Consider the following 27075-nt stretch of genomic DNA (forward strand, 5'->3'; position numbering starts at 1 on the left):
TTAAGGGGAAGAAGACTACCTCTCCTGGTGGGGTTGTTCCCCCAGCCCTCGAGCTTTGTTAAGGCCCCTTTGCTGTTTTTCCAAGTGCCCGCCAACCAGGAGGCCTTGCTCAAGTTGGCAGCTCTCCAGAAACCCCACCCCCCAATCCCCAGCAGAGAAGGTTACTCAGGACATTTCCCTGACAGGTCCAGAAAATATGCACCCTCCCAAATAGACCATCGGGCCTGCCCATGGTGGGCAGAGGGTTGCTGAACAATTGGGCCCATTATCTTAGCTTGCCAAGCTACAAATTCCGTTAGGGTGTTAATTAGTCGCTAGCAATATTATTAATTTATTGGGCTGATTCCTGTCATGGCTCAAAATTTGTCTCTGCTAATCAGCTCCCTTGATGACGTCCTGCTCAATTTGGAGCTGCACATAGGCAGTGTGCAGATTGTTAACTCTCAGTGGAAATAGAAGAGCCTTTTCTATGCAATCACATGGCCCCCAGCTCTGAATGATATTCCACTGCCCCCGAGAAACAACACCTGGCTGAGGAGGTTGTGGTCAGAGAGATTCTAGTTCTTGCCTCCTTCCCTCTGTCCCCAAAGTACCCCATCTCCTGGTATTCCAATCCTCTACCCCTAAAACTTTGCCCTGTATTACAGTTTTCAGCAGTATCCTATTTACTGAACTCTTTGACCCTCCCAGCTCCCAATGTGCATTTCCCTAAGTGGAGACTGCTCTTCCTTTCCCCATGGAAAATGGGGGTAGTTTCCAAAACAGTTTCTTCCTTCTTTTACTGAATTGTGATGACTGTTTTGGAATTCATATCCACCTTAACAGATGAGCAAACTAAGGCTAATAGAGACCTGAGAAAGAACACCAGATTGGAGGTCAGAAGACCTTTTCTAATAAATGACAGTCAAGATTTGAACACACTTCTACCAATTCCCTCACCAATGTTCTTTCCACTGTGCCACAGTTGCCACCGAGAGCTACAGATGCACATGTACATCAATATTTATTTCCATATAACCAGAATCTTAGTATCAGATGGGATTTTGTCTAGCCCAAACTGGATGTGAATAGAAGTTGCCCTGATAAGGGGCCATTCAGACTCTGCTTGAAGACTTCCCTTGGTGGAAAATTCCTTCCACCTTTGGCTAGTCCTAACTCTTACAATTTGTTCATATATTGTCGACATATCTGTCTTCATGTTATGATCATAAGGTATAGAATCAGAAGGGTTCTCTAGTCCAACATTATTTACAGCTAAGGCGACAGACCTAGAAAGACAAAGTGATTTGTCCAAGGTCAGCCATCGTTCCTGGTTCTGTCCTCTGGATCTAAGTGAAATAAATCTAATTCCTCATCCATATGGAAAACATATCCTTGTTGAGTCCTTCCTTCTGCAGAGTAAATCTCCCTGGTTCCTTCAACTGCTCCTTGGATGGCACTATCCCTGGTCCCAAGGGTAGCCTTATTTCTCCCTTCTGGCTGCTCTCTGGCTTATCAAGGACTTTCCTGAACCATGGCACCAGGAGCTGAACCCAGCGCTCCAGAGATGGGGCTGCTGAGGGGAGAGTACGGCAGAGACCAATTCCTCCCTTGGTCCTGGCTTCATGCCTTCGCTAGCACAGCTACGCTGCCTGCCGTGTCACACTGTTGACTTGTATGGAACTTGCCAACTACCAGAGACCCAAAACTGAGAGCATTCTGGGCTCAAACCAACGAGATTAAACTTAATGGGACTAAAAGTTGACTCATCTACTTGGGTTTTTAATAAAATCATCTGCATAGGTACAGGAGTGGGGGGGATACATTATACAATAGCAATTCACATGAAAAAAGCTGCAAGGTCAACATGAGCCAACAGTGTTGTGTGGCTGCCAGCCACGGTACTGTAAGCCTGGGCCATGGTAAGCTAGAAGGAACATCCAGCCGGAGCGAGGCAACAGCCCCATGACCTTCTGTTTCAGTCGTGCACATGTACAACAGGATGGTGAGTTCTGGAAGGCTAATGACGAGCTGACATATGTCCAGGGGAGAGGAAACAGGATACTCTGTCATATGAGAAGCAATTCAAAGAACTGGGGATGCTAAGCCCTCTTAGAAAAGAGAAGACTTGGCATGGGGAAGGGAGCAAATATGACATCACCCGGCCCAGGGAACAGAGCGTAAATGTGTCCTAATGGAAAAGGCATTAGGCTGGGATTTGAGAGAAATGGATTCTAGTCTTGATTTGGGAACTATAAATCCATGACCTACTACAAATCATAGCCCATCCCTACCATGGTCCTCCGTTTCCTTCATAGATTGAATGGCTTAGCTTAGATCTCTAAGATCCTCTATGGCTCAGAATTTCTTACCCTCTACCTTTCCTCTGGGGCCTCAGGGAAAACAAACTATGACCAAAGGGTAGAAATAGTAAGGGAGAAGATGTGCTCCACAAAATGCAAACTGCCCAACGGTAGTCTAAACTCTCTCATGACACAAAGAGAATTTCCCAGCACTAGCATCTTGGCCTGGTAAAAGAATGGATGGTATGGCTTTTTGAGATCTCAAGCTTGGTGGTCTAGATGACTTGCTTTGAAATGGCCCTTCTTTCCCTAGATAAAACGGGTGAGCTCATCTCTGGGATTTAGCACCCTCTGATGGTAGTGGATTCTTCTCCCTTCTCTTTCCCCAGGGGTCACCACTGTCCTCACCATGACCACTCTGAGCATCAGCGCCAGAAACTCTTTACCTAAGGTGGCGTACGCGACGGCCATGGACTGGTTCATAGCCGTCTGTTATGCCTTTGTGTTTTCTGCGCTGATTGAATTTGCCACTGTCAACTACTTCACTAAACGAAGCTGGGCTTGGGATGGCAAGAAGGTGATAGAGTCTCAGGAACAAAAGGTGAGTGGCTGTAGGAAGAGGGTAGAGGGAGGGGCTAAGAAGCAACCCATGAGTGAGCTGCATTGGGACCAGGAGTGGGCAGCATGCAGCCTGCTAGCACTGGATGAGGCTGTATTCTATTCACTGGGGTCATCAATCCAGGTCTTGACTGGTGTGCTTCTTGGCAACAAGGAGGGAGGGAGGGATAGGGAAAAAGGTGGGGCAAGGTTGGAGAAAGCAACCGGTGGGCAGTAGTGTGAATCTCCAGCACACGCCAGTCGTGTTGGGGGAAACATACAAAGGACGAATGGATGACAGAAAGGAGATGAAATGGCTCGGCTCTGATTTCGCTTCCATTTTCCCTGTCTGACAAAACAATTTTCAGTTCGAAAGGGGCAGAATAAATTTGGTTGAGTGGAGATTGAATTCCGAGACAGGCAAAGAGATTGTAGGAAAGCAGCTGGTCACTGAGTTCTAGCCCAGATGAATTACATCTCAGGGAACTCAAGCAATTTGCAGGTCTCATCACCTCGTGACCAAGATCAATCATTTTTGAGAAATCATGGAGAATGGTTCAGAGGTCAGAAGATTGAAAACAAATCAATTTCCCAGTGTTCAAAAAAGAGAAAATCACAAAATCACTCAAATAAATCTTGACACCAGTCCCTGACAAATTATAATTATAGATTATTCATCGGTTTGTGGGCCTTTAGGAAAGAAAGCAAAGATGCTAGGGACCAATATAGGTTCACTAAGAAAGTCATAACCAAATTTTCTTTACTTAACAGAATTACTAGACCGGTAAATCGATAGCAATGCTAGAGACATGGTGCACCTTGCTTTTCACCAGGCATTTGACAGAATCTCTCATCTCCCCGTGAACAGATACAGAAATGAGTGCTAGATGATAATACAATTAGGTGGATTCAAAACTAGCTAAATAACAACTCTGAGCAGTGATTAATGGATCACTATCACCATGGAAGGGTCTCTAATGGTGTACTATATGGCTCTGTCCTTGGTCCTATGTTTGGAGGGATAACGATCACGATCCCAACATTTACCAGTGGACTAAAATGATAGGCCGAAATTTTTAAAAAATCACTTTAATGAAGATGAAGCCTTACATCTGTGTCCAAAAATATGTCACACAAATATAGGATGGAGGAGATGTGGCTTAACCATAGTTTGCTTGAAAAAGAAAAAGAAACGTGGGATTTTAGCAGACTACAAGCTCAATGTGAATGAACAGTGCCCGAAAGCTAATGCAATCTCGGGCTGCATTAACAGAAGCACGGCGTCCAAAACAGGGAAGATAATATCCCTCCAGTACTCGGCACTTGTCAAATATTATCTGAAGTATTGTGCTCACTTCTGGGTACCACATGCTAAGAGAGACATTAATAAGTATGTTCAGGGTTGGGTTGCCAGGAAGGTGAATGGTCTGGAAATCATGCCATGGAAGAACTGCTGAAGAAACTAAGGAAGGTCAGCCTGGAGAAGATAAGACTTGGGGGATGGGAGGGGAGGGACATTATAGCCGTTTTCAAATAGCTAAAGATCCATCACATGAGCAAGGAAAACTATGCATTGAGTATAACTCTAGAGGCCAGAACTAGGACCAAATGGGAGGCAGATTTCAATTCGATAGAAAGAATTTAACTGGTGGCTCAGTTCAAAACTGGATTGGGTTCCTTTGTGGGGTAACGAGCTCAACATTACTGGAGATGTTCAAGTAGAGGCTAAATCTCTTACCTCAAAGAGACATTGTCATGGGCATTCGAATTAGGATGGGAGAAGGAAGCTAGACCTTATAACCTCTCAAATCCCTTCAAACTCAACTACTCACCACTAAATTCATCCACCTCACTTATTAGGCCCTCCTCTTTGCCCACACCCTTTCTACCCTCTCCCCCACTCCTGTACCCTCCCCTACCCCACTCCATTGGTTCTGACTCCTTATGGGGAGTAAAGAGAGGAATGAAAGTAGTTTCGTGCCTTCCCGTTATACTTGCCTGTGACCAATATATGTTGGATGCTAAGGAGGGGAAGGGAAGGCTGCCTTGGTATTCCTTAGTCCTTCCTTTTGTAAGCCAACAATGGAGGAACGAAAGGCTCTTAAAGCCTTGAGTTCTGCCTCCAGATAGGACTATGTCCAAAGTAGCTGAAACGACCACTTGTCTACCTTTAAAGTTCTCTCAGACTGCAGGTTTTACAAGATCAAGAGATCATTTGTTTCAACATTGAACTCCCCTTCATTTTGAGATTTTGGTGTCTACCCTGTTATCTCTCTTGTGTCAACTTGTCTTAAGATCATAGTTTTAAAGCAGGAAAAAACCTTACAAATCAAATCCAAGCCTCCCATTTTTGACAAATGAAGCAACTGAGGCTCGGAGAGGGAACATGATTTGCTTAAGGTCACACAGGTAGAAAGTGCCCAGGAAGAGGTATTAAAACCCAGGTCCATTGACTATAAATCCAGTCCTCTTTCCATGACTTCTCCTACTCATCTGTAGAGATTGACAAGTCTCTGGGAAATTTTGTATAAACTCTGAAGGGGGATATTTGTATACTCTTCGGAGGCCGGATCGGTGGCCTTGCTGAAAATATGGCTTGGTTCCCTATGTTGCCATTGCTCATTAGAGTTTACCCCTTTTTTTAGGCTCCAAGGACAAGTTACTGAACAGGGAACTAGGACGAGCTTGGGGGAAAGTTTGTTGCCCTCCTCTCCCCTCTACGGGCATTGGCTTTCCCCATAGTTACTCTCTTAATTCTGGGCAAATAACTGCCAGACAGCTCCTCCATCACCCCACCCCTCAGCCAATCTCTATTCCAACCCCGTCCGCTTACAGAAAGTGCTTACTCTAGCACGACCGGCCCCGTCTTTTTATTAGTGAATCAATTCTGAAATCAAGCTTTGTCCTTGACATTCATTCTAGAGGCTGGGCTTGGGGGATGGCGGTGGGGGTAGAAAGGCAGGAAACTCATCAGAATGTGCTTTGTGGGTCAGATAGGGAAAGAAAAAGGGGGAGGAAGAGTGAGATTCTTGTCAAAGCAAGGTGCTCTCTGTTGATATTGACTCCAGCAAGTGCCAAGAGTTAAGCCCGTTGTTAGAGCCGCCCATCATCTTAGAGGTCTTTTAGTCCAACCTCTATTCCTAGCACCTGGTAGGACCCCACTACTTATTCATTGAACTGAACAAGGACACTGGTGCTGAGATTGTGAAATTTGCCCAAGGTCATCCAATTATTGGCAAGTCGGTGGATTTGAAAATAAATCCCAGAGAGGACAGGAGGCAAGACTTTGGATATGTAGGGGACCTTTTTCTGACACACGCCACTGAATCACAGGGGGAAAAATAGTTAATCTCAGACCACATAAATAAAAAGCAATTTTTAGGAAACCTATAAAGCATCATCCCAACCACTTTTTCAATTAAGGGAGCATAAAATACTATCCCATAAATAGACCAATACCTAATAACATATATTTTGGTTCTACATCATGGCCAGTTAATAGAGAGAGGAGGAAAGCAAAAGACACCAGGATAAAGGGAGAGAGGCAGATTCCTTGTTTGTCAAAGACATTTTCTGACCATTTTTTCTTTTCAATGGAAAAAAAACCCTATTCTAAGTTCCTTCTTTTAAAATTGGGGGATAGTCACATCCCATTTAGGAGAGGATATATTTTCACAGAATAATATCCCTGTCTCCTGGCCGTGATCAGTCGGTCAACAAGCTTTTACTAAGTGTTTATTCTGTGCCGAGCATTGTGCCAAATGTGACTGGATGAAATTAAAGACAAGAATGACTTTCTCCCATGGGCTGGCATTTCAGAACCCCTGCTCTGTAGCAAATGTCAGTAGAAGGCACCTTGCTTTGACAAGAATCTCCAAGAGATTTGGAAAGGGCTAGGGAAAATGTGGATTGTTAGCCAATCACAGAGGTTCCTGACACCTTCAGCCTCCAAGTTTAGAATTGAATGACTGTCTTGCTTGTCTCTTCTGGGAGAGTAGGATTTCTTTGCTAAACTTATGTCATATTAGGGACAAGTTTCAGGCCATGCTGACCACGTCTAGCACTCAAGGAGATTTGAGGCATCCCGGGCCCTGGGGCCAGTTTAGACAGAGGTGGTTAGGTTCATCAGACTCTTGGCTATGATCCCACCCAGTTTAAACAGTTTGACTTTTGTTATGCTCTCCATGCCTTCCCTCAACACTTCCCATTTTGCCCCAAAAGTGGATCAGTGATCCCCCTGGGGAAGAAGCGAGTTTTGAGTGTGAACTGAGGACCAGCATCAGCTTTTGTTTGCAAGTCCCAGATTCTCTCAGGAGGTTGATCTACCATAACCAGAATTTCTTGCAGGGCCCTAACACGGTATGTCCTTCCTTCCCAACTGTAAGAGTCCCTTTCTTGAGCCCAGTCTAGAAGTTGCTGGGAATGTCTTCTCCCAGAAGCCTCTAGGCTTTCTGAGTCCCTGGCCCTTCCGGATCAGCTGGATAACTTTAGGGAATTGGGACTGGGACCTTCTCCCATGTTTGCCTGGCATTTTGAGTCATAGGCCATGTTGTTTTGGTGCTGTCTGGCATGAAAGTTCATTACGGACTCTGTCTCAATCTTTTAATTAGCTCTACTCAAAACAACTGTCACAAGAAAAGCTGAGGAACAGATTGTCAATGGACAGGGAAATAGCTCTGGGTTGCATTTTCAAAATACTCTTCTTAGTGGTTAAAAAAAAAAAAGAATGTATCCATGCCCCACCCAAAACCAGTCTCCCTGGGGCAAGGAAAAGACTCCTTAGGGGATCGGAAGGGTCTTGCGTGGCATGGGTATCAGAGAAGGATAATAACTATAGCTAGCATTTCTAGAGCAACTTAAGGTTTTCAAAGCATTTGATCTGACTGGGTCCTTGCAACAACCCTTGTAAGGTACCTTATGTTATTATCGTTGTCGAGTCTATCAGCTGTGTCTACCACTTTGTGATCCTGTGGGCCATGGCACACTCCCCAAGGAGCTCATCTGAAGTCATCTCTCTTAGCATTTGAAGTCTTGGGACTTTCTTGGTAAAGATACTGGAGTGGTTGGCTACTTCTCCTGAGGATCACCTTTTGTGAAAACTCCACAATGACTTGTCCACTTTGAGTAAACCTGCCCTGCATAGCTCATAGCTTCACTGAGTTATATAACTCCTCTGTCACAAGGCAGAGATCCAGGAGGAAAGGCTGCAGGATCATTATCCCCATTTTATGGATGAAAAAACAGGCAGGCTAGAAGTTCAGTAGGTTGCCCAGAATCACACAGCCAATGGTTTGAACTCAAGTCCTGCTGACTCCAGGTCTGTTGCTCTATGCACTGAGTTACCGAGCTCTTTTCTGAATCCCCATTCCAAAGTCTTTAGAAGCCATAGCTTCTTAGGGGCCTGGAAACTTATTACACGGCACTGTGTATCGAGTAAGGTCCCCTCCCGACATGATCCTAGAATACAGGAGGTATTTAAAGAAGATTTATTGAATCAGATCAAGATTAAGGCTACGTGGGAAACTTTAGCATAAAGAACACTGGAGTGGGAAGCAGGAGAATTCTACAGCCCACCCTGCCACCTAATTTCCTACTACTCTTTCTGGCCCTCAGTTTCCCCATATTTAAAATGAGGACACATTGCCTTAAATGATCTCTTAGGTCTCTCCAAGTTCTAATCCTCACAGACTCTCTGAATTGTCGCTTATAATGGATGTTGGGGGCGCAGATAAGGCGAGGTAGAGTAGCTGGGACCAAAAACATCCTTGGCTTTCCCTGATTTCCTGAAATGTGTCATAGAACCAAGGAGCAGCGCTTCAGTTTCTACACTCTGCTCCCTGCTGGTTCTGTGGGGCTCACTTCTCAGGGAACATCACTGCCTCAATGACACGGCTTGATTTTTTTCTCCCTGGAGTTCTTCCCTTGCGCCTGAGAATGGTTCTCAGGGTACAGGAGGGGCCTGGCCTGGCCGTGCTCAACTAAGTTTGTCCTGCTATTGCCCAGGGCTGCCGGACAGCTCCTTGGGCTTGAAGCCACCAATACTTGTGATCGTCGTTCTTCCAAACACAATTGTAGTTTCCTCTGCCGCTAACTCAAAAAACCAATCCCTTGGGCACCTTTCTATCTTGGGAGATGGCCTCGACACCTTCAGTTGACGGTATCGGTCTTTGTGCCATACAGAGTGCTTTAACCACTTTGCCTACCCACTGTAAACGTATATTACGAACCGAAGAGCATCAAGCAGCAAGGGGAAAACTGTAATGCTGATTCTAGAAAAGCAGTGGGGGTAGCAGGCAGAGCCTCAGATCAAATCTCTCCCATGATATTTACTAACTAGGAGATCCTGGGCAAGTCACTGTCCCATTCAGTCTCATTTTCCTCATCCTTAAAATGGAGAAAATAGCTGCATTCCCTAGCTTATCATGAGGCTCAAATGATCTAACACACAGAAAGCACTTTACAAACTTCAAAGGCTGTAGAAATGTGGGAGATCATTAGCCTAGGCCCATCCTGGAGACTTCCATGCCTTAGTTACTGCTTTACAAACCACTGAACCAATACCTCTCTGCAAAAATAGTGAGGTCCCGAGAGTGAGATATCTGGACAGTATAAACCATATTCCTAGGAACTTGAAAACTATATTGTGGCATAGATTTGAGAGACCTGGCAGCAGAGGTGCTGGGTACGGCTCCTGCCTTGGCCACTTCTGACCTGCGCGATCATGTACCAACCACTTCATCTCCCTGGGATGTACTTTCTTCATCTAGAAAATGAAGAGAGTGGAAGCCAACAGCTTCCTCACAATGAGAGCTATCCAAAGTGCCTTGGGGGAAGGAATAAGAAGCTTAAAGACTGGAAGTCTCCAAGGACAGACCGAATGACCCCTTGTTGGATGGCATGGAGAAGATTCTTGGCTAGGTGTAGGCTGTGCTGGGTGATTGCCTATCTCCCAACTTTGAGATTTAGAGGGTCAGAGTGAGTCCTCCACCAGGGTGGAAGATGTGAGTTCTGGTAGTGGCCTCCCGGAGGGCCCTTGCAGGAGGACAGGCTAACTCGTCCCACAAGTGTTCCAGTGTGTGTAAGTGGGGATTCTGCTATTTGGATGTTCTGATGACACGTTACTCTACCTCCCAGAACTCCCGGTGGTCTCTTAGAGAGTCCACGCAGCCGCATGGCTCTTTTCTTCTTAGGAAAGGTACATCCCATGCATCGGCATTTGTAAAACCTTTGGTGATGATGCCCTCAAAGCTCAGTGCTGCTTATTTTTAAGGCTCACAACTCATTTTCTGCTGGGCTTTCAAAGTTCAAAACATCCCAAGTGATGTCATTTACACTCTCAGAAACCAAATTCCCACAGGGAAGTAAAAATATTTTTTTTGGTTTGGCATTAGTTTTGCTGTTGTTTCCTTCCACCTCCTTCTTTCTCTGTTGCCCGTGGCATACTGAGGCTAGGATACTAGCAACAAATTTGTCCTTGGTCATCCCTACCAAGCCTCGTCACCCTTCTCCTTCCACAGCTGCCTTCTCCGGGGGTCTTAAAGATCAATAAATCACGTTCCCAAGGGGTTGGAACCCTGGGTGACGGGTGAGGAGAGGAGACAGAAACATCAGCTGAGACTGAGAGAGAGGTACACACTGGGCCTGGGTCTGCCCCGTGATCATAGACTTGTCTTTTCTAATCAAACCTGATCACTATGAACTTGGAAATGTGCCATCCTTGGAACTTACGGTCACTCTAACAGAATCATAAAGCATTAGAGTAGGAAGGAATCTTCGAGATCATCTAGCCAACCTCATTCCCATTTGACACATGGGCAAATGAAGGCTTTAGAGATGAGACTTCCCTAACTTCCAGTACAGTCCTCTTTACACCCTGACATTCAAGAAGTGGCCTATCTTGGGGGAAGATAGGATTACTAAGCTTGGAATGATTTCTCTTTACAGAGCCAAGGTTTTGCCAAAAGCCAACCAACTTCCCTTTGGTATATAACCATTCCATCTCACTGTGCACAAGGGACAAGAACCTGTTTGCATGATGTTGGAGTCATTAAACTGTTTCTCCCTACATCCTCCAAATGACAAGGGGACCCCGGGCCACACTTCCCAATAGCCTTAGCTTATGGGCAATGCCCGAGAAAGCAGGAATCTGACCTGACTTAGTTGGTGAGAAAACTAGTTGCTGTACTCCCTTAACTTCCTCAAAGGCTCAACAGGCATCATAAATTAATGACAATGAGTTTCAGAGACCAGGGAGCCTAAGATGGTGGAGAATTAGTTTCAGAAGCTATTCTGAGCATCCTCTGAAGAAGCTAGATGTGGAAATGTCTATCTGTGACCCCAGTACCTGGAGCCAAGAGGCTTAGGAAAACCCAGCTATCAGACAGTGGGATTACACACATGATGAAACTATCCATGTTTTCTCTGGGTCATATGAAACCACCAACAGGAACAAAAGCTATAGACAGTGAATGATGGTAATAATAATGGCCGGCAGGTGAGCCTTTGAGGGGGATTACCTGCATTATCTCGTTTTATCTTCAGAACAATCCTGCAAGGTAGCTACTACAGGTACCGCCCCGCCCACTTTACACAAGTTCAGAGAGTCCTGCCCAGGATGAGGAGTGAGAATCCAAGTTCTTTATACTTTCAAATATTACAGGCTACCTCTCAGAGAGAGCTAAAGAGGAAATGAGAGAAACTATCAACTTCAGTATGACTGTGTAAAATTGTAGGCTGAATTACAGTCATTGCAGTCTGGCTCCCTTGGCATACGGTATCATCGGGCATAGCATTAAATGTTTAGCCTGGAAAAAGAAAGACTTGGCAGCACAGGAGGCGAAGGGGGGAAAATGACAGCTGTATTTGAGGATTTGGTGGATTCTAGCAAGTAGAATGGGAATAGAGCCATTTTGCTTAGCTCCAGAGGGGCCCTGGGTATCAGGCAATGGGTGGAACTTTCAGAGAGGCAGACTGTAGCTTGATGTCAGGAAAAGCTTCTTAAGAATTGGTACTGTCCCAAAGTGGAGCCGGATGCCTCTGGAGGTATCGGGCTACCCCTTACCAGATGCCCACTTGCCATGGCTGATAGATATTGGTTTCAAGTACGAGTTAGACTAGATGGCCTTTAGGGGCCCTTTTGCCTCTGCGATGCTGTAAGCCATATCTGATTATAGTCCCAAACTCAGCACATAATGTGATCTTCATTGTAGTTGCCCGCTCAGAACTTAGGGAACAAAAACCCAACTCTGTTTTATTCTCTCACACGCAGAAATCTTAGTGAATCGGGATATTAGTGGTTGTCAACTGAAATGCAAAATCTGCCACAGAAAACACCCTCACCACTCGCCAACTCTCACTCACCTTTGAAAAAATACCTTGCATTTGAATCATTCGTTCATGCGGCCAACATCTATTGAGCACCAACTGATGTATAACCATCAGCACGTGGCTGGTGAACTTCTTGGAGAATCTCCAAGTCTGTTTCTCCCTGGTACCTGATCCTGTGACCATAGTTCCTGGGAGAGCAAAAGGGGAACTTTGACTGGACTTCCTTTACCGGATTAGCTGTGCACCCTCCTCCTTTCCCACCAAGCGCAGTCATCAGGATCTAGTGCCATGTGAGAAACGTGTGTGGCCTTTTGCCTTTTGACTTTGCCCTCATCATTAGGGAACCTGAGACCTATTCCCCAAGCCTTTTGCTGTTTGGGTAGAAACGTGAATCTGGTTAAGTGTGACACACGAGTCAACTTTTGTGACATCCGAAGCGCCAAAGCTGTGAATGACACGTCTATGAATTCTGAGCTACTGGAGGTAATTCGGACTTCCTTTCCCAATTGTGGTGACATTGCAACTCTCTTTTCCCATGAGGGCTCAGTCTCAGAGTAATTCACAAGAAGCATCAGTGGTAGCTTTTGAGAAGTAACCTCCTAAGACATCTGTGCTCTCTCCTGGGCTGAAGGCCTGGGGAAAGGTAGGTCGTTCTTGGGTCAGACCAGCCATTCGTGCTCCTGCCGACCGTCAATCATCTAGGAAGGTCACCCCATGCATGTCCGTGTGTTGCTTTGCAGCATGATCTCATCCTCTCTGTTTTCCAGGACTGTCACCCCGGACAACCCCGTGGAATGGAAAACACAATGAATCCATGGACCCTGTAGCTTCCTCCTCACTTAGCTGCTGCCCTTTCCTTCCTGTCCCTGCTCCCGAGCTGAGAGCAAATGCCTGGGTCTTCTTCCCAGATAATCCTGAGCCCTCATCCTATCCTTTAACCTTTTTCTGCCACTCCCAAGTCAGCTACCTTATCCATCTTCCCATTACAAATCACAGCAACAATGTTTTGCTGTCCCAGAGAGACAGGGTTCTCCTTTCACCTGACCTGCAGTACTCCTTCAGCTGAGCCTGTGGGTAATGCAGACATACAATGGAAGACCGGGAAATGTGCGTTAAATAGATAGTGCAGTCCAAGTAGCACCAACCCCATTTTAGAACTGAAGAAACAGAGACCTAGAGAGAATAACTTGCTCATTGTCACAGAACTTGCAAATAGCCAAGTGAGAAAATGAATCCAAATCCTTCTGCCTCCTAGTCCGGGGCTTTTTTTTGGCACCGCCATGTCTATTAGACCATAAACAGAGAAACCTGGAAAAAAATACCAGATTTGGAAACCCAAATCTGGAAGAATTTGGTTCAAATACTGACTCTGCTACTTGCTATCTGTGAGACTTTGGGCAAATTCCTCCCATCTGTGCTTCAGTTTCTTCCTCCTTAAAAAGAGAAGTCTGAACCTCTGTCTATGGTAGATAGCTTTTTCCCCGTGAACTAAAGTTTGTCCTCGTTTCTGTAATCCCAGACCACTGTGCATTTCAAAAGACCCTGACTACCGGATGACATTGCATTTGGTATCAGTACATGATTCCCCATTGTGAGTCGTCATCCCTCACTGTAATCCCGGCCCCTCACTACCGTTGGCTTCGTGACTTCGGCTTCCTATCATCCCCTTCTCTCCGCAGCCCTCCGTATCGGTTTGTGCAATGGAAGTAATCGGTCTTTGTTTTGTTCCCCCCCCTCTGTTTTCCAACCCACCCACCCATCCACTCCCATAGAAAAAAGAGCCCATGACCTTGGCCAAGAAAGCAAACAACACCTACAACATCGTGGGGACCACCTACGCTCTCAACATCGCCAAGGACCCCGGCCTGTCCACCATCTCGAAGAGCGCCGCGGCCAGCGCTGCTGCGTCGGGGGCGGCCGTCTCCCCACCCAAGACACCCCATGTGGTTGAGAGTCCCCCTGAAACCAAGAAGACCTACAACAGTGTTAGCAAGGTGGACAAGATCTCCCGCATCATCTTTCCCGTGCTCTTCGCCATCTTTAATCTGGTCTACTGGGCCACATATGTCAACCGGGAGTCTGCCATCAAGGGCATGATCCGGAAACAGTAAAGCCACAGCTCCACACACTTTGTTGCCCAGAAGCATCCCAGAAGATAAAGACCCCGGGTCTACTCTCATTTTCTTCCCAACATAAAAGCTTTGCTTTAGAATCATCAGTCAAGTTGTGACTCTCTCATTTGGCTCCCTTTGGGCTGTCAACTTCAAAAATTGTCAAAAATGAAATCCGCCTCTAACATTGGGAGTCCATCCTCCATCAGCACCCTTTGCCGCTCCCAGTCTTTCGGTTCGCAAAACCTGCGCTCGGGTCGGTACTCAGGAGAAAGCTAGTGTGTGCACATTCATATTAACAGCCTCCAGCACAGTACCTCCCCACACAATATCTAGTCACTCTCTATTCACCATGGAGTACTTTGGCTGCTCTTGATATTTCCAAGGTGACGAGACAGCACTTGGTGGCCCAGGCCAGATTCCTCAACCCCATGGGTGTATTTAACTGAAATTCCACCATGGGGATGAACAACAGCTGGCTTCCCATCAGTTCCATCTTATCCAGCCTCCGCTCATGCCACAGAGATCATCGTAGGCTACCAGAGCTCCTGAGCCATAGAAACGGGGACAAGATTGTCTGAGGAACAGGAACACAGACTCGCAGGGCCGCAGCCGGACCCGGTTGTTTTCCCGATAACACCGTGTCAGCCTGGCTGCCCTAAGTGTGGCCTGCATGGAGAGAAGTGACTGGCCCCAGCTGACTGTCCTCCACCCTTTTGCATGTCCTCAAGAAGAACCCTGGGTACTCCTAGGAAGACTTCTCTCCCTGGGAGCACCTGTCCTTCCTCTGTTTGCCCACTACCTGCCTAGAGGCACTAGTTGGTCTGGCCTTGTTGGCTCCTGCGGATCTTTTTTCCTCCCTAAATTCTCTTTGGCAGATTCTTCAAAAAGTGAATCAAAAATGTTTTCTCGAAGAAAACAAAACCAGGAAAACCCATTGAGGAAAAGACACCCCACCGAGATGAAATAAATCCACAAAGAAAACCGACAAGGCGAGAAGCCAGAAGTTTGGGGTAGGGTGAGGGGGCAAGCGCATTGACTGGGAGAGCTCTGAAAGGCTCTTCTGTCTCAGGCTGATAAAGCCTCACAGCTCTTCTCCAAGATGTCCGTCACCCATCCCTCATGAAAACTCTGCAAAAGCAAGACACCAGAAGCCAAGAGGCTTTGTGTCACTTGGAGATCTTTTCTTGTGGAGAGATGACCAGCTTGGAGGACAGCGCTCTGCAGAGTTCTGTCTCGGGTCCCTGTAGCCTCTGCCTTTTCCAGTCTCTCTAGCCCGCCCCTGCCAAATCCAACTGCCTGCCAAGACAGAAGCCTGCCAAGAAGCAGCAAGCAGCTGAGGGGGCAGAAGCCACCTATGGAACAGGCAGCCAGCTAGATGGGGCAGGACTAGATGAAGCCCCGCTTACTGTCCCAACTTGCCAAAGGCTCCATCTTCTCTCTAGCCAGCAACACCCTCTCAGACTCTCCGTAAAGACAAGAAGCCGAAAGCCAGGGGTCCCATTGATATCTGGGGAGGATTCCTGTGGTTATGGATGGAGAGGAGGACCCCCAGGAACGCCGCTGCCTCTGGCCACCCACGCTTCAACCTTCCCCACAGCTCTTCCAGCCCCATGCTGAAGGTCTCCAGTCCTCCGAACACGGACCGTCTCGATTCGAGCATTGTCCTCGAGGTAGCACTCGGGTGAAGCTGCCCCCTCCCCTGACCCTTCATTTCACTTCATTGCCCTCAAATGGTTAGTCTGCATGTTCTTTAGACAAGGAGGTCCCGAAATAGAGTTTTTGACTTCTGCCTGTCTTTTTTATTCCTTGCCCTCCCCCATCCCTTGCCCCTGAACCCTAGGATTGATCAGATGGAAAACCGATTTTCCCTTTTCCTTAAATCGGGCCATCGTGGAGGCCAGAAATCCCAAGAGGAATAAAAGACCAGTAGGACAGAAGGAAACCCTAAAAAACTGGGGAGTTCAGTAGAAGATGTAATGAGCATAAAAACAGCCTGCTTGAAAGCCTTCCTAGATTGCACTCCCTCCCACACTGATTTCAGATTGACTTAAGGCCTCCATTTTAGTCACCCCTCTCTTCTTCCCTCTGTGACCATGCTGGGGACAATTTCTTCCTTCCGGAACCCCACTTCTCTCCAGTGAAGCTTATCAGCCTAGGGCACCTTCTCCCCATTGCAATCTCAAGGTCTTTCTCCAAATGAGCAGTCACCTGCCCTGCATGACTGGCTTGGATGTGACCTTTTCGTTCCTTCCACATTTATCATAGAGGGTCAGAGCCTCATTTGGTTAAATGCCATGGTCCTGCATCCTGCGCATACTGATGTGTCCGCAGCCTGCAGGAGACGAGATCCACCTGGATTCCAAGCGAAGGGAGGACTCGGAGTGGGAAAGCACCAGGGACAGGGGGAGGGAGGAACTCGAGGCAGACAGAAAGAGAAACAACCTTCCTATTCTTTCTCAAACCTCAGTAAAATGAGGAATGGAGGAAGGCCCTCCCTGGACATTAAAATCTTAAGCAGAGTCATCCCGAGAAGCACCTTGCTACCCCTTCCCTCCTTAAGTCCTTTCATTTCTAATTCTATCACTGGCTCCAGAAAGCTTTTGGGCTTAGAGAATCGTGAATAGTCGTCAGTCTACCTTCAGAGGTGCCATTGCTTGTGGCTAAGGAAGACAAGTTGGCTTTGGCAGGAGACGGGATTCAGACAGTATCTATACAATACCAGGAGGAAAGAAAAGAGTGAAAAAGAAAAGGGCGGGCACATCAGTGGAGATGTACCTAAAGAAACAGTGGGTGAGGTTCTCAGCTAACCGACAACACATTAATAACTTAGATTTTCCCTTAATATGGCTGATTATTTGAACAGACTAATTCAACAAGCGTTTATTAAGAAAGGATATGTAACCCAATACAAACACAGGAAGAGGCTCTGTTTGGCTAAGAGCACCGGGGCCGTGAAAGGCTTTTCATTTGCCAGCGATACTCAGTTTTCAAAAAAATAAAAATAAAAGAAAGGAACCGGGCCCAGCCAATATACTCTTTGTTATCTGGGAATTTTGAAAATAATCTTAACTCAAGGTTAAGGTCTTACCTATTTAATCTAACCCCTAATCAAGGCAGAGGGTCTTACTTGAATTAATAAATGATTACCCTTCCCAAGAGAATTGTAAAAAAGCTTCAAGTCCTATATTTTCTGTCTAATGGTTCTTCCCAGAGGGAACATCATCCTTAGCTATAACAACATACGGGAGTATGCAGTGTGTATGTGAACGTGTGAGTGGGAGCGTGCCACGTGCACACTCTCAGAGGTTCTATGTTCTCATTGGGGTAGAGCCCATAGTAAAATATCAGAGTTTCTTTTCTAATTGGTTGTGAAGGCTAGCCACTTGGTAGATTAAGGCAGATCCTGATTCATAGGAAATCTCTCCAAGTTCAAAGGGACTGTTATTTACTATAAACATTTTAACTAAAGAAGTTCAAAGGAACCAATGTTAGGGTCGAGATGAAAAGCCTACACAGGAATTGATATGAGAAATAGGTTAATTGGCCATCTTTGTTGGAGACAGCCCAAGGCTTTAGCCAGGCCACCCAAATGTACATAGGATCAGTATGGAACTAGTCATAGACAAAGATGTGTATTTGTACATTTTATTAGCATAGAGGCAGACCCCAGCAGCCCACCTGGGTCAGCAAGAAGTTTCAGTCATATAGTCATCTGGGAGTGAGGCCAGGGGGAAAGGACGAGGGGAGAACAAATGAGCATTATAAAGCAGGGTGGGAAGTTTGCTGATGTGAATAGGAATTACGCACACATTTTTCGAGTGGGAGTTGTTTGGAACCACTTCAATCAGCTCCTCTGTCACTCCAGTCATCACTAGGATTATCGCTATTGCTTTTACGGCCCAATATCTGAGGTCTCTTGAGCATCGTGTTTCTGAGGAATTCCAGACAATTACCTATGTCTCATTTCCCCTCACCCCCTCAGAGGGAACAGCGAAGCAGGGTGTGCGAGAGGGCAGACAGCTTTCTTTCCACTTTCGATGTAAAGAAACCGAGCTGCCAGGAGGCTAGCCGACTTGCTCTCGATAAATTGGCTATTTAAGAATAGCCTTTCATTTCTAAGAATCTTTTCTCTAAGACCAATTTCCCCTTAGACTTTCTTGGTTTTTTCTTCATACCTTCCTTCAACTTTTTTTAGGTCTGAGGCTTCCCCCTGCTCAGTCTAGGCACTTTCCTTCAGACACTGCTCTTCAGGAAATCTCTTGGTCACTGTGGTTTTACATAGAATGACTGAGCACCTCCTCTTTTGCCTCAGAGCTGTTCCATACCCAGTTTGACCTTTCATATCTGGTTAGACTTCTCCCACTTAGGCCTAGGTTTTTTAGAACTCCTCATAGGGGGAAGTCTATTCTGGGCTTTCTCAGGACTAGCAAACTAATACCGTTCTCTGACCCCTTCTAGATAATGTTGTATGGCTATCTCATTGAGCTCAGGAGCCAATTTCTCCCTTCAGGCACGGATGCTTTCTAGAGTCAATTACTTATGGGAGCCGTGTCTCTCTTCTTCCTCCATGCCTTCCGCATGGGCAAACTCTGGTGTGTCCGGGCATAACCCGGGACATTCTGCCTCTTTTTGTCAGCTCAGCTCCCCAAATTGTACATATGACGTCTTTTATAAACAATTCTGTGAGAAGCATGCTTTGGAAACAACCATTTCCAGAGTTTTCTAGGGATAGCTTTGGGAGCAAAACCAAGGGCAGTGGCCATGGTGAGGCCTGTTGTCAATCCAAGATCCAGTTCTTCTCAGGGATGCATGGTAACCTAGTGCTCTGAGTGACCAACAGGGTTCAGATCTAGGAATTATTCTCAGAGCAATTTTGTCTAGTAGGGCAAGGCTCACGAGACTCAGATATTGAATATGATACTTGCTCTGATGATTCAAGAGCCACTGGCTAGTATACCCAGCACCTGCCTGGCTGAGAAAACGGTCTGCATGGGACCTTCAAACAGCTCTTGGTGCGCCAAGGTCCTGCCCCCATTCCTAAAGCCAGGGCGTCCTACCCTTCGTGAGGACTCCCCCCCCACCCCCAGGCTAGGGTTTGGGCTCCAAACCGTGAGAGCCGCTGTGAGGCAACATCCTACCTTGAAGTGGAGAAGGTAACTCAAGAGAAACGATGGCAAACTCCAACTGAAGCTAGAGGGCTGCTCCTCTGCCTGGCCAGCCGAGTTCCTAGAGTCATTTCTGTTCCCTAGCCACGCCACAGGTAATTGGACCACCCACTACTTTAGTAGTCACCCTTCCACTTTCTTTTCATATTCAACACCCTGCCAGGTTGGGTCTATAGCCTTAGAGGCTAGAGTAATATAGCAATATACTAAATAATAATAGAGTAATCAGATCCTGCTGCCCTCTCCCTCTCCCTTCAATCAAAGCCTGAGCCGATCTGATTTGTCTATAAGGTAGAAATGAATCTTGTTCCCCAGCAGCAGCAGCATGAAACAAGTAGGGGGTTCTCTACTTGGAAAGGAGCAGGCATAAAATAGCAGCATTCTCGAAGGACTGACTCCTGGTTAGCTGGCGTTAGCACATCGGCTATTCGAGGCAGACCAAACTCATCAGTGTAAAAACCCCAAACGAAAAACACTCTAGGTTCCTTTGGCTTCTTCCGATAAAAGACAGAGAGCAAGGCGTGAGACGGCGCTCTTGCCCAGTCACCAGATGAAAGCACTGACCTAGTGACAGTATGAAAAAACCCAGCTTTTCTTTTACCAATCCACCCAATGGCTTTGGGTCATCGACTGTGAATGGATATCCCATCAGTACTGACCAAAAGGACTGATGAACTGAGCACAGAGCCAAGGCAAAATGGGAATGGGCCTGACTTGGAGGAAAATCTCCCATCCTGCACAGAGATGCCATGGAACAGCACGCGCGTACCCCAGTTTCACTGTGACTCTTCCTGTCCTGAGTTACGATTCGGCAGTCCGAGCGATAGGATTTGAAAAGAAAAAACTTCGCCAAGACATCTCTTTTCCAAACGGACATACACGTGCCGGATGCGTGACGGGGTCTGCAGAGACGATTCCCACCCTTTGCCGTTGCTCATCCTAGCAGGCCACATCTCAGGTGAACGGAGGGCTTTCAAGATGGTGGCCTTGGCCATTCCAGCTTGGCAGACAAAGTCTGGCCTTCACCCAGACATTAAAATCCTCCTATTAGGTTGTGGCTAGGAGACATGCTCCTCGCCCCCCCCCCCCCCCCCCCCCCCCTCCACCATTTAGGCACCCTCCTTTGCTAGTCGCCTCCTCTCCACTTCCTTGCTATCTGCTTTGTCTGTCTGCCGTTCCCTCTGAGAGAGACCCGGGCCCATCTACAATGGTAATGCATGACAATCCCATTATTCTTAAAACTGTGTCTGTGAAGTAATTAATGGCTAGAGAAATGTACATTTTATTGACTGGGGGCGGGGCGGGGTGGGTTAGGGTTAGTTTATTGAGTGGCTGTTAATGATCTTCTTAAAGGAATTTCTCATGGAAACCGTGACCTTTTGCATTCTGTAGAATTGTGTTTCCCAATGCTTTTGGTGCAATGTTTAATGCCTGTTCAATACAGTTACTTCTGAATTGTATTTCTGGTCTTGGCTGGAAAATTTGTGCGACCGATTTTTAATTGAGAAGATTCATTGAGTGTGCTCTGCCCGGGCCCCTCCTCCCATCCCACCCTTACCCTTACCTTTCTCAGCACAGTTCAAGTGAGAGGGAGGAAAGATACCTGGAGTATATGGAGACAGATTACAGTCATCTCAAAGGGAGGCTCCACGAGAGGCCAGATTTGATTAGCAGAGGAGGATTCCCCCAGGGAGATAAAGGATTCTCACATCCCTAGAAGATAAAGGAGGCAGGATTATCCAGCCTCCATCACATGGGCTCACCGTCATCGCCATACTTGCCTACGCCCATCACTTTCCCTTTCAAAATGAAGCCCCTGGGTGGGCCGGGCCGCTGAAGAGTGCCACAGTTTTCCAGCTATGGTATGTGCTGGGGACGAGGTGCCGCCATTCCTGACATAGCAAAGCCTCCCCCCGAAAGCCATGTTCATGAAGGTTAGAGGATGGATCAGAACTTCTTTGGGATGCAGGGACGTTAGCCAGAAGGTTCTCAGAGTCCAGTCCAGCCCTAGGATAATCTAGTTCTCTGTCCTTTACTCCCTCTCCCCCAGGCCCTCCACACAGGAACTCTTAAAAAATCTGTCCTCCCCCTTCTCCAACAGATAGCATTCCCTGTGCCCCCTTCTCTTTAAGGCTATAGGGACTGCCCCCAGCAACTATAACATCCCCTTGGCCCCTAAGCACTCCACAGAGCCGAAGGGCTCCTTTCTACATGGTCCCAGCCAACCAATGTGTGCATGGAGGTACCTGGTAATTCTGGGAGGATGGATATGAAGGGAAGATTGGGAAGGGGAAGCATTATCCTGGAACTGGCTGCCGGACTTCCAGGAAAGCACCAGTTTGACCTTGGTATGATGATCGTGGTCTTCTCTTTGTGACCCAAGTAAGGGAGAAAGAAGAAAATCCCTTCAACCTCTGCGGCTTTGACCTACGTGCTTCCTGACACTGACTGCTGAAATTTAGGGGTGGGTGCTGGCCCTTCAGAATCTGGAAACCTTCCATGCCCAATATCTCTCTACAGGGAACCTTTCCCCCACTGCCCCACGAATGTGGTTTTCTGATTCCTACCCTGAAGCCTCATCAGGGTTTGGGGTGGGGGGAGCACTATCAAGTGAAACACTTTGCCAGAAAATCCCAGGCACAGGTAGGGTCTTCTGGCCACCCAAGAATCTCTGATTGTGCCCTTGGATGGAAGGAAAAGGGCGGCCCTTCCTCTAGTCAGGAGAGGGGAAAGCCAGAGGGGGCAATCTCCACTGCAGCCTCTGTTTCCTTCTCTGAAAATGAAGGAGTTTGGTTCCTGTTCTAGGGCCCAAGGTCTCTGCCTTCCTCCCGTCCATCTCTGTCCTCTCCCAGCCCACCCAAGGACAGGGCCCTTTCCATCCTGACCCAGGGTCTGACTTGATGGCCCCTCAGCTTCCCGGGAAGTGCTCTTTCAAAAACAAACACAAATCCAAGGAGGAGAACAAAAAAAAAAAAAAAAGGCAGGCAAGCAAGCTGCAAATCACCAGCACATCATCATGCAAAAACACGTGCGATTTCCTTAAGACTCAAGGAGGTTTCGTGCCAGTAGAGTTACAGCTGAAGGCATAAAGGGGGAGCATGTCCTCTTCTCTGAAACTCATAAAACATCCCCCTCAAACCCCCCCCCAGCCAATATGCTACTGTTTTCGAATACATTGTACACTGAAGTTGAATTTATGTAACTGAAGTTTCTAAAGCCTCGATTGCCAAGCCCAAAATGAGCAACAGCTTGAAATAGTGGTCTTCCCGGTCTTCCCACGGGGAACCTGGGTCCAGATCTCACCTCTGACACAAACTGGTGGTATGACCTTGGATAAGTCACCTAAACTCAGTGCCCCAAAGAACTGCCTAAAACTCTTAAGTTGCAGAGCAGGAACTGTACTGTTTTAAGGGAACCTCCTATGTTAACGAAATCACAAGTCCAGTTACCACCCCCCCCCCCATATTTCTGCTTGACCAGTCCTGGCACTGCAGTTGCATCCCAGTGCTCGGTATTATGGGCATCATCCTACGCTAGGCTGTACGGGAGGTCCTTTCACCTCTGAGCTTCAGGACATCAGTTAGCAGCCGAAGACAGACAGACTACACCCCGAGTTGGCAGTGGTGGGGTTGGGGCCGGGCAACTTTAGACCATCTCTCTCCCAGGGGCGCTTGAGGCTGCAGACACAAACTGTGTTCCTAATAAGGCCAGGGGTCTCCAGTTCTGAAGGGGCCTCTGAAGCCATCTAGTCCAATCTCCCCACAAAGAAGAAGCCCTTTCTGAAGTCTAGGCCTGACAAGGGGTTCCCCAGCTTTTCTATTCCATACAACACCCAGTATTGATGAACTACCCCCAACCCCAGAAAACAAAGACAAAACAGTCTATGTCCTAGGGGAGCTTATGGTCCAAGAGGCTCCAAGAAGCCCGTGAATAAAGAGAAAATGGGCAGATAGTGGTAAAATGAATGCTCAGAGACCAGAGCTCTGAGTTTGAGAGATCTCCAAAATCATGGTGTCCAAGATCCTTATTTGAACTCGAGGTTCCCTGACTCCCAGATCAATGTTCTGTCCTCTATATTCCACCCAAAGTCCTCAGGTAGGAGGTGGCCCTCCAGTGGAGTCCTGGAGTGAGGGGAAACCCAACAGCTCCCCAGAAAGCCCATCTGACTTTTGGAAAGCTCTCATCAATTGCCATGCTGGGTTTTTTTTTAATGCCATTAGATGACAAAATCTGCTTCTTCGCAACCTCCACCCGGGACTCCTGGTTCTGTCCCCTGGAGACCAAGCTGAACATGACTAATCCCCCCCACACGGCCTTTCTGATGAGAGCTAGCCACGCTTAACCCACCCTCACATCATCCTCCAAGCTGAATATTTCCAGGTACTTTCAATCCATCCTCATATGGGATGAATTCAAGGCAGCATCCCGGTGGCCATTCTCTGCGCCCACGTCCACTTCCTCAGCATCCATCCTAAAAGGTGCCCATCAGAACCAAGCACAATCGATCAGGTTTAGCCAAGGTGTCTCGCCGCCTTCCTCCTTAGTTCTGCCGCTCTAAATACCCCTGGTCTTGGTCACCACGGCACGCTGCTGACACCTCCCGAGTTTGTGACTCACTAAAACAACAGCTTTCACAGAGTGAGTCACCTAGCCGTATTCCTCTCCCACCCTTGCACTCGTCACATCGATTCCCAGAGCCCAAGAGCAAGATTCACACTGATCCCCGTTATGTTTCATCTTATTTGGTCTGGTCCATCGTTCTGGCTTCTGTTAGACGGCATCTTAAGTATTCTCCGTAGCCTCGTATCACCTGCACACCTAAGGAGCATGCCTTCTATGCCTTTATTCGTGGTGTTGAGAAACAGGGTAGATAGCCAAGGACCCTCTGCGGACTCCCCTACAGACTGTCCCAGACAGACTAGCACTACAGGGCTAGCGACAAGCCCACTGCGCTGTTTCGGGTACCTCCCATCCGGGTGCTCCGTTACAGAGCAAGGTGACTAGCACAGAGAGAAGAGTCTTTTTGCCCTGATACCTCATCACAAGATGGAGAGAGTCTGGGTCCTCAACAGAGCATCAGCCTTGGAGGGCTAAACCGAGTCATAAAGGTTCTGGGTAAAGGGCCCACGAAGCTTGTCGTCCGCAGATCGGACAAGGGGCTCACCGCTAGTCACCGGAGTGATAACAGCTCAATGTTAATGGTGTTAATGTCCCAAAGATGGCATTTTGCTCTAAGTGGAGGGGGGGAGGAGGAGCAGTCCCTAGTGTCAAAACTAGGACCGAAGTAGTCAAGACAGATTTGTAGCTTAAACTCTGCAGGTCCAAAAGAACCTGTGGATGGTTTCCAGGGGTTCTTGGGGGAAAATACCATCCTTCTTTCCACTAACTTCTAACTGCAGTTTACCATTTCCTTCAATGATTTAAAAACCTCATTCTGACAAAGGGTCATGATGCAATAGAATGTTAAGAACCTCTCATTTAAAGTTTACCAGGTGCTTTGCTCACAACCTGGCCCCAGGCGCCTCACTTAGGTGATTTTATGGCTATAGTTCCTATCCCTTAACCAGGTTCCTCAGGTTGCTCGGTGGGATGGCCCAAGGCATAGGCAGGAATGTTTTCACCTGGGTATGCTAAGGGAAGAAGGGGTCTGTGAATGCTTAGGATTGGCCCAGGGCCCGTACATTTGAGCCAGATCCAAATTTCCCTCTTTCCTCATCTGGTCCAAAAGAGCATATCTTTTTCTTTTCCAGGGATACAACCACTCCCTCCCCCCAACCAAGAAGTAGCCTAGGAAGCCAAGGGCCCTAGGGGAGGAAGCATCCCCCCTCCACATTAACACGTGGGAAGAGTTCCCACCACTCTGCCCGTCACCACCTCCCTAGGCCCACCCAGGCAGCCACCAGCCGAGACCCCTGCAAATTGTCCCACTTACCAAATTTCAGAGTTATTTGCATTTTCAGTGGGCATGGACAGGAGCATTTGTCCCGGAATGAAAAGCAATTAACACGTTCTTTGTGTTGAGTGAATACAGGTTTTCTAGTTTAATTTATCTTTTGATTGACTATAGAGCTCAGTCAATCACAAAGTAACCAACCGGTGGCATTCACAAGGCAGCCTCGGAGTGGGTGCTTAGACAGCCAAAAGGGGCCCAATTTCCCTCCCACCCAGGGTCATTTCCTTGCTTTTTTTCCCCAAAGAAACCAAAATCCTGTTGGCAATGCAGAAATATCAAGGTTTCAGGGTCCCAATTCTTGGCTCTGAGAGCCTCCGGCAAAGTGGGGATGCTTCGATGAGGATGTGAATAAGGCCTACGTGGTGCTCGTGCCCACACGCTAAAGCTACAGATGTACCAAGTCTGCCTCAGAAACCATCAGGCCTCCTTTGTACCTGAACCAGACTATCTTCTGAAGCACTCCTAGCAAGGACTCAGCCAGCCTTTCCCTGCAGTTGTCAAGGAGGGAACCCTCAGGGCCTTCCAAGTCAGTCCTACCCGTAGGGAGGCCCCAAATGCAGCTCTCAATAAGCCCACCCTTTTTTCATAGTTTTGCCCTCTAGACCGGGAAAAACGAGCCTGCCCCTTCCCTGCTATCGAATGCCATTTCTCCTCCCCTCCCAGCTTTCTTCTCCGGGCTAAACTTTTTCACCTGCGTCAATCCAAGTCAGCAGGCGATAACAAAAAGAGTCTAAGACTTGAAGTCCAAAGGCCTGGCCTTAAATCCTGGCTATGGCGCTTTGGGGCTCTGGGATTTTGTTTTGCACCATTTAACTTTGGTAAGCCTTATCTTGCTCATCTGGAAAATGGCCATAACGGTAATATGCTAAAATCATAATTAGAATAATCACAAATACAATTCTCTCCCTCACAGGCTGGCTGCAGAGATAGCCCAGTGTAGTTATTGTCACGGAGATGACGAGAGGGAGGAGCTTTTAAAAGTTCAAGTGCTCTGTGGAAGTAGATGATGATTACTGTCACTCTGCAGTTTCTTCCCAAGGGTGCTATCTTTTTGATGCCAGAATCTTTCTTCAAAGGTGGTGTCCGGCACCGAGTCCACTTCTCCAGACGTGCTCTAGCCAGAGCAGAGGACGGTGGGACTCCCCTAGAGTCCTCATCACCCAAGCTAGATGGCTTGTCTTCTCTCCTTCATGCTACCACAGCACCTGGAGCACAAAAGTTCACGGATGCTAAGTGGAGAGTTTTATTTCCCAGCACAACCTAAACTTCTCTGGGGCAGGGACTGTCCCCATTTGTGTCATTGTATTCTCAGCTTCCAGCACCCCCCCCCTACAACAGAGTAGGGACTCAATAAACTTAGCACAGTGCCTGGCACATAGTAAGTACTTTAAAAATGTTGATTGATTGTTGAGTCCAAATATCATTTCTGGGACTTATTGGCTCTTTGAAGATAAGGCTAGGTACTGTATTCATTTCTTTTTCTTCAGCACCCCCCCCATTTTATAGGGTCCCATAGAAAAAAGGAGTAAGTAGGATTTCATTAGTAGAAGGAAATTCCAGGTTAGGAAGCTCCTTCTATGCAAACAGGACCATGTGCTCATTGTCTTAGGTCCTTAGAGTCAAGTGACTGGTCCAGG

The 27075-nt window shown here is 47.3% G+C and overlaps 1 protein-coding gene across 1 annotated transcript in view; it reads left to right on the plus strand.

The window, feature by feature from the left end:
* Window positions 1-20945, plus strand: part of GABRA3 (gamma-aminobutyric acid type A receptor subunit alpha3) — a 162421-nt gene extending 141476 nt beyond the window's left edge. Inside the window, exons 9-10 of the mRNA XM_051968235.1 lie at window positions 2672-2883; window positions 13979-20945. Coding sequence (XP_051824195.1) covers window positions 2672-2883; window positions 13979-14317 — 551 coding nt within the window. The 3' untranslated portion in view covers window positions 14318-20945. The remainder of the gene's footprint in view (window positions 1-2671; window positions 2884-13978) is intronic.
* The last annotated feature ends 6130 nt before the right edge of the window (window positions 20946-27075 follow it).

This window comes from Antechinus flavipes, chromosome X (genome assembly GCF_016432865.1).
Source record: "Antechinus flavipes isolate AdamAnt ecotype Samford, QLD, Australia chromosome X, AdamAnt_v2, whole genome shotgun sequence".
Taxonomy (NCBI): Eukaryota; Metazoa; Chordata; class Mammalia; order Dasyuromorphia; family Dasyuridae; genus Antechinus; species Antechinus flavipes.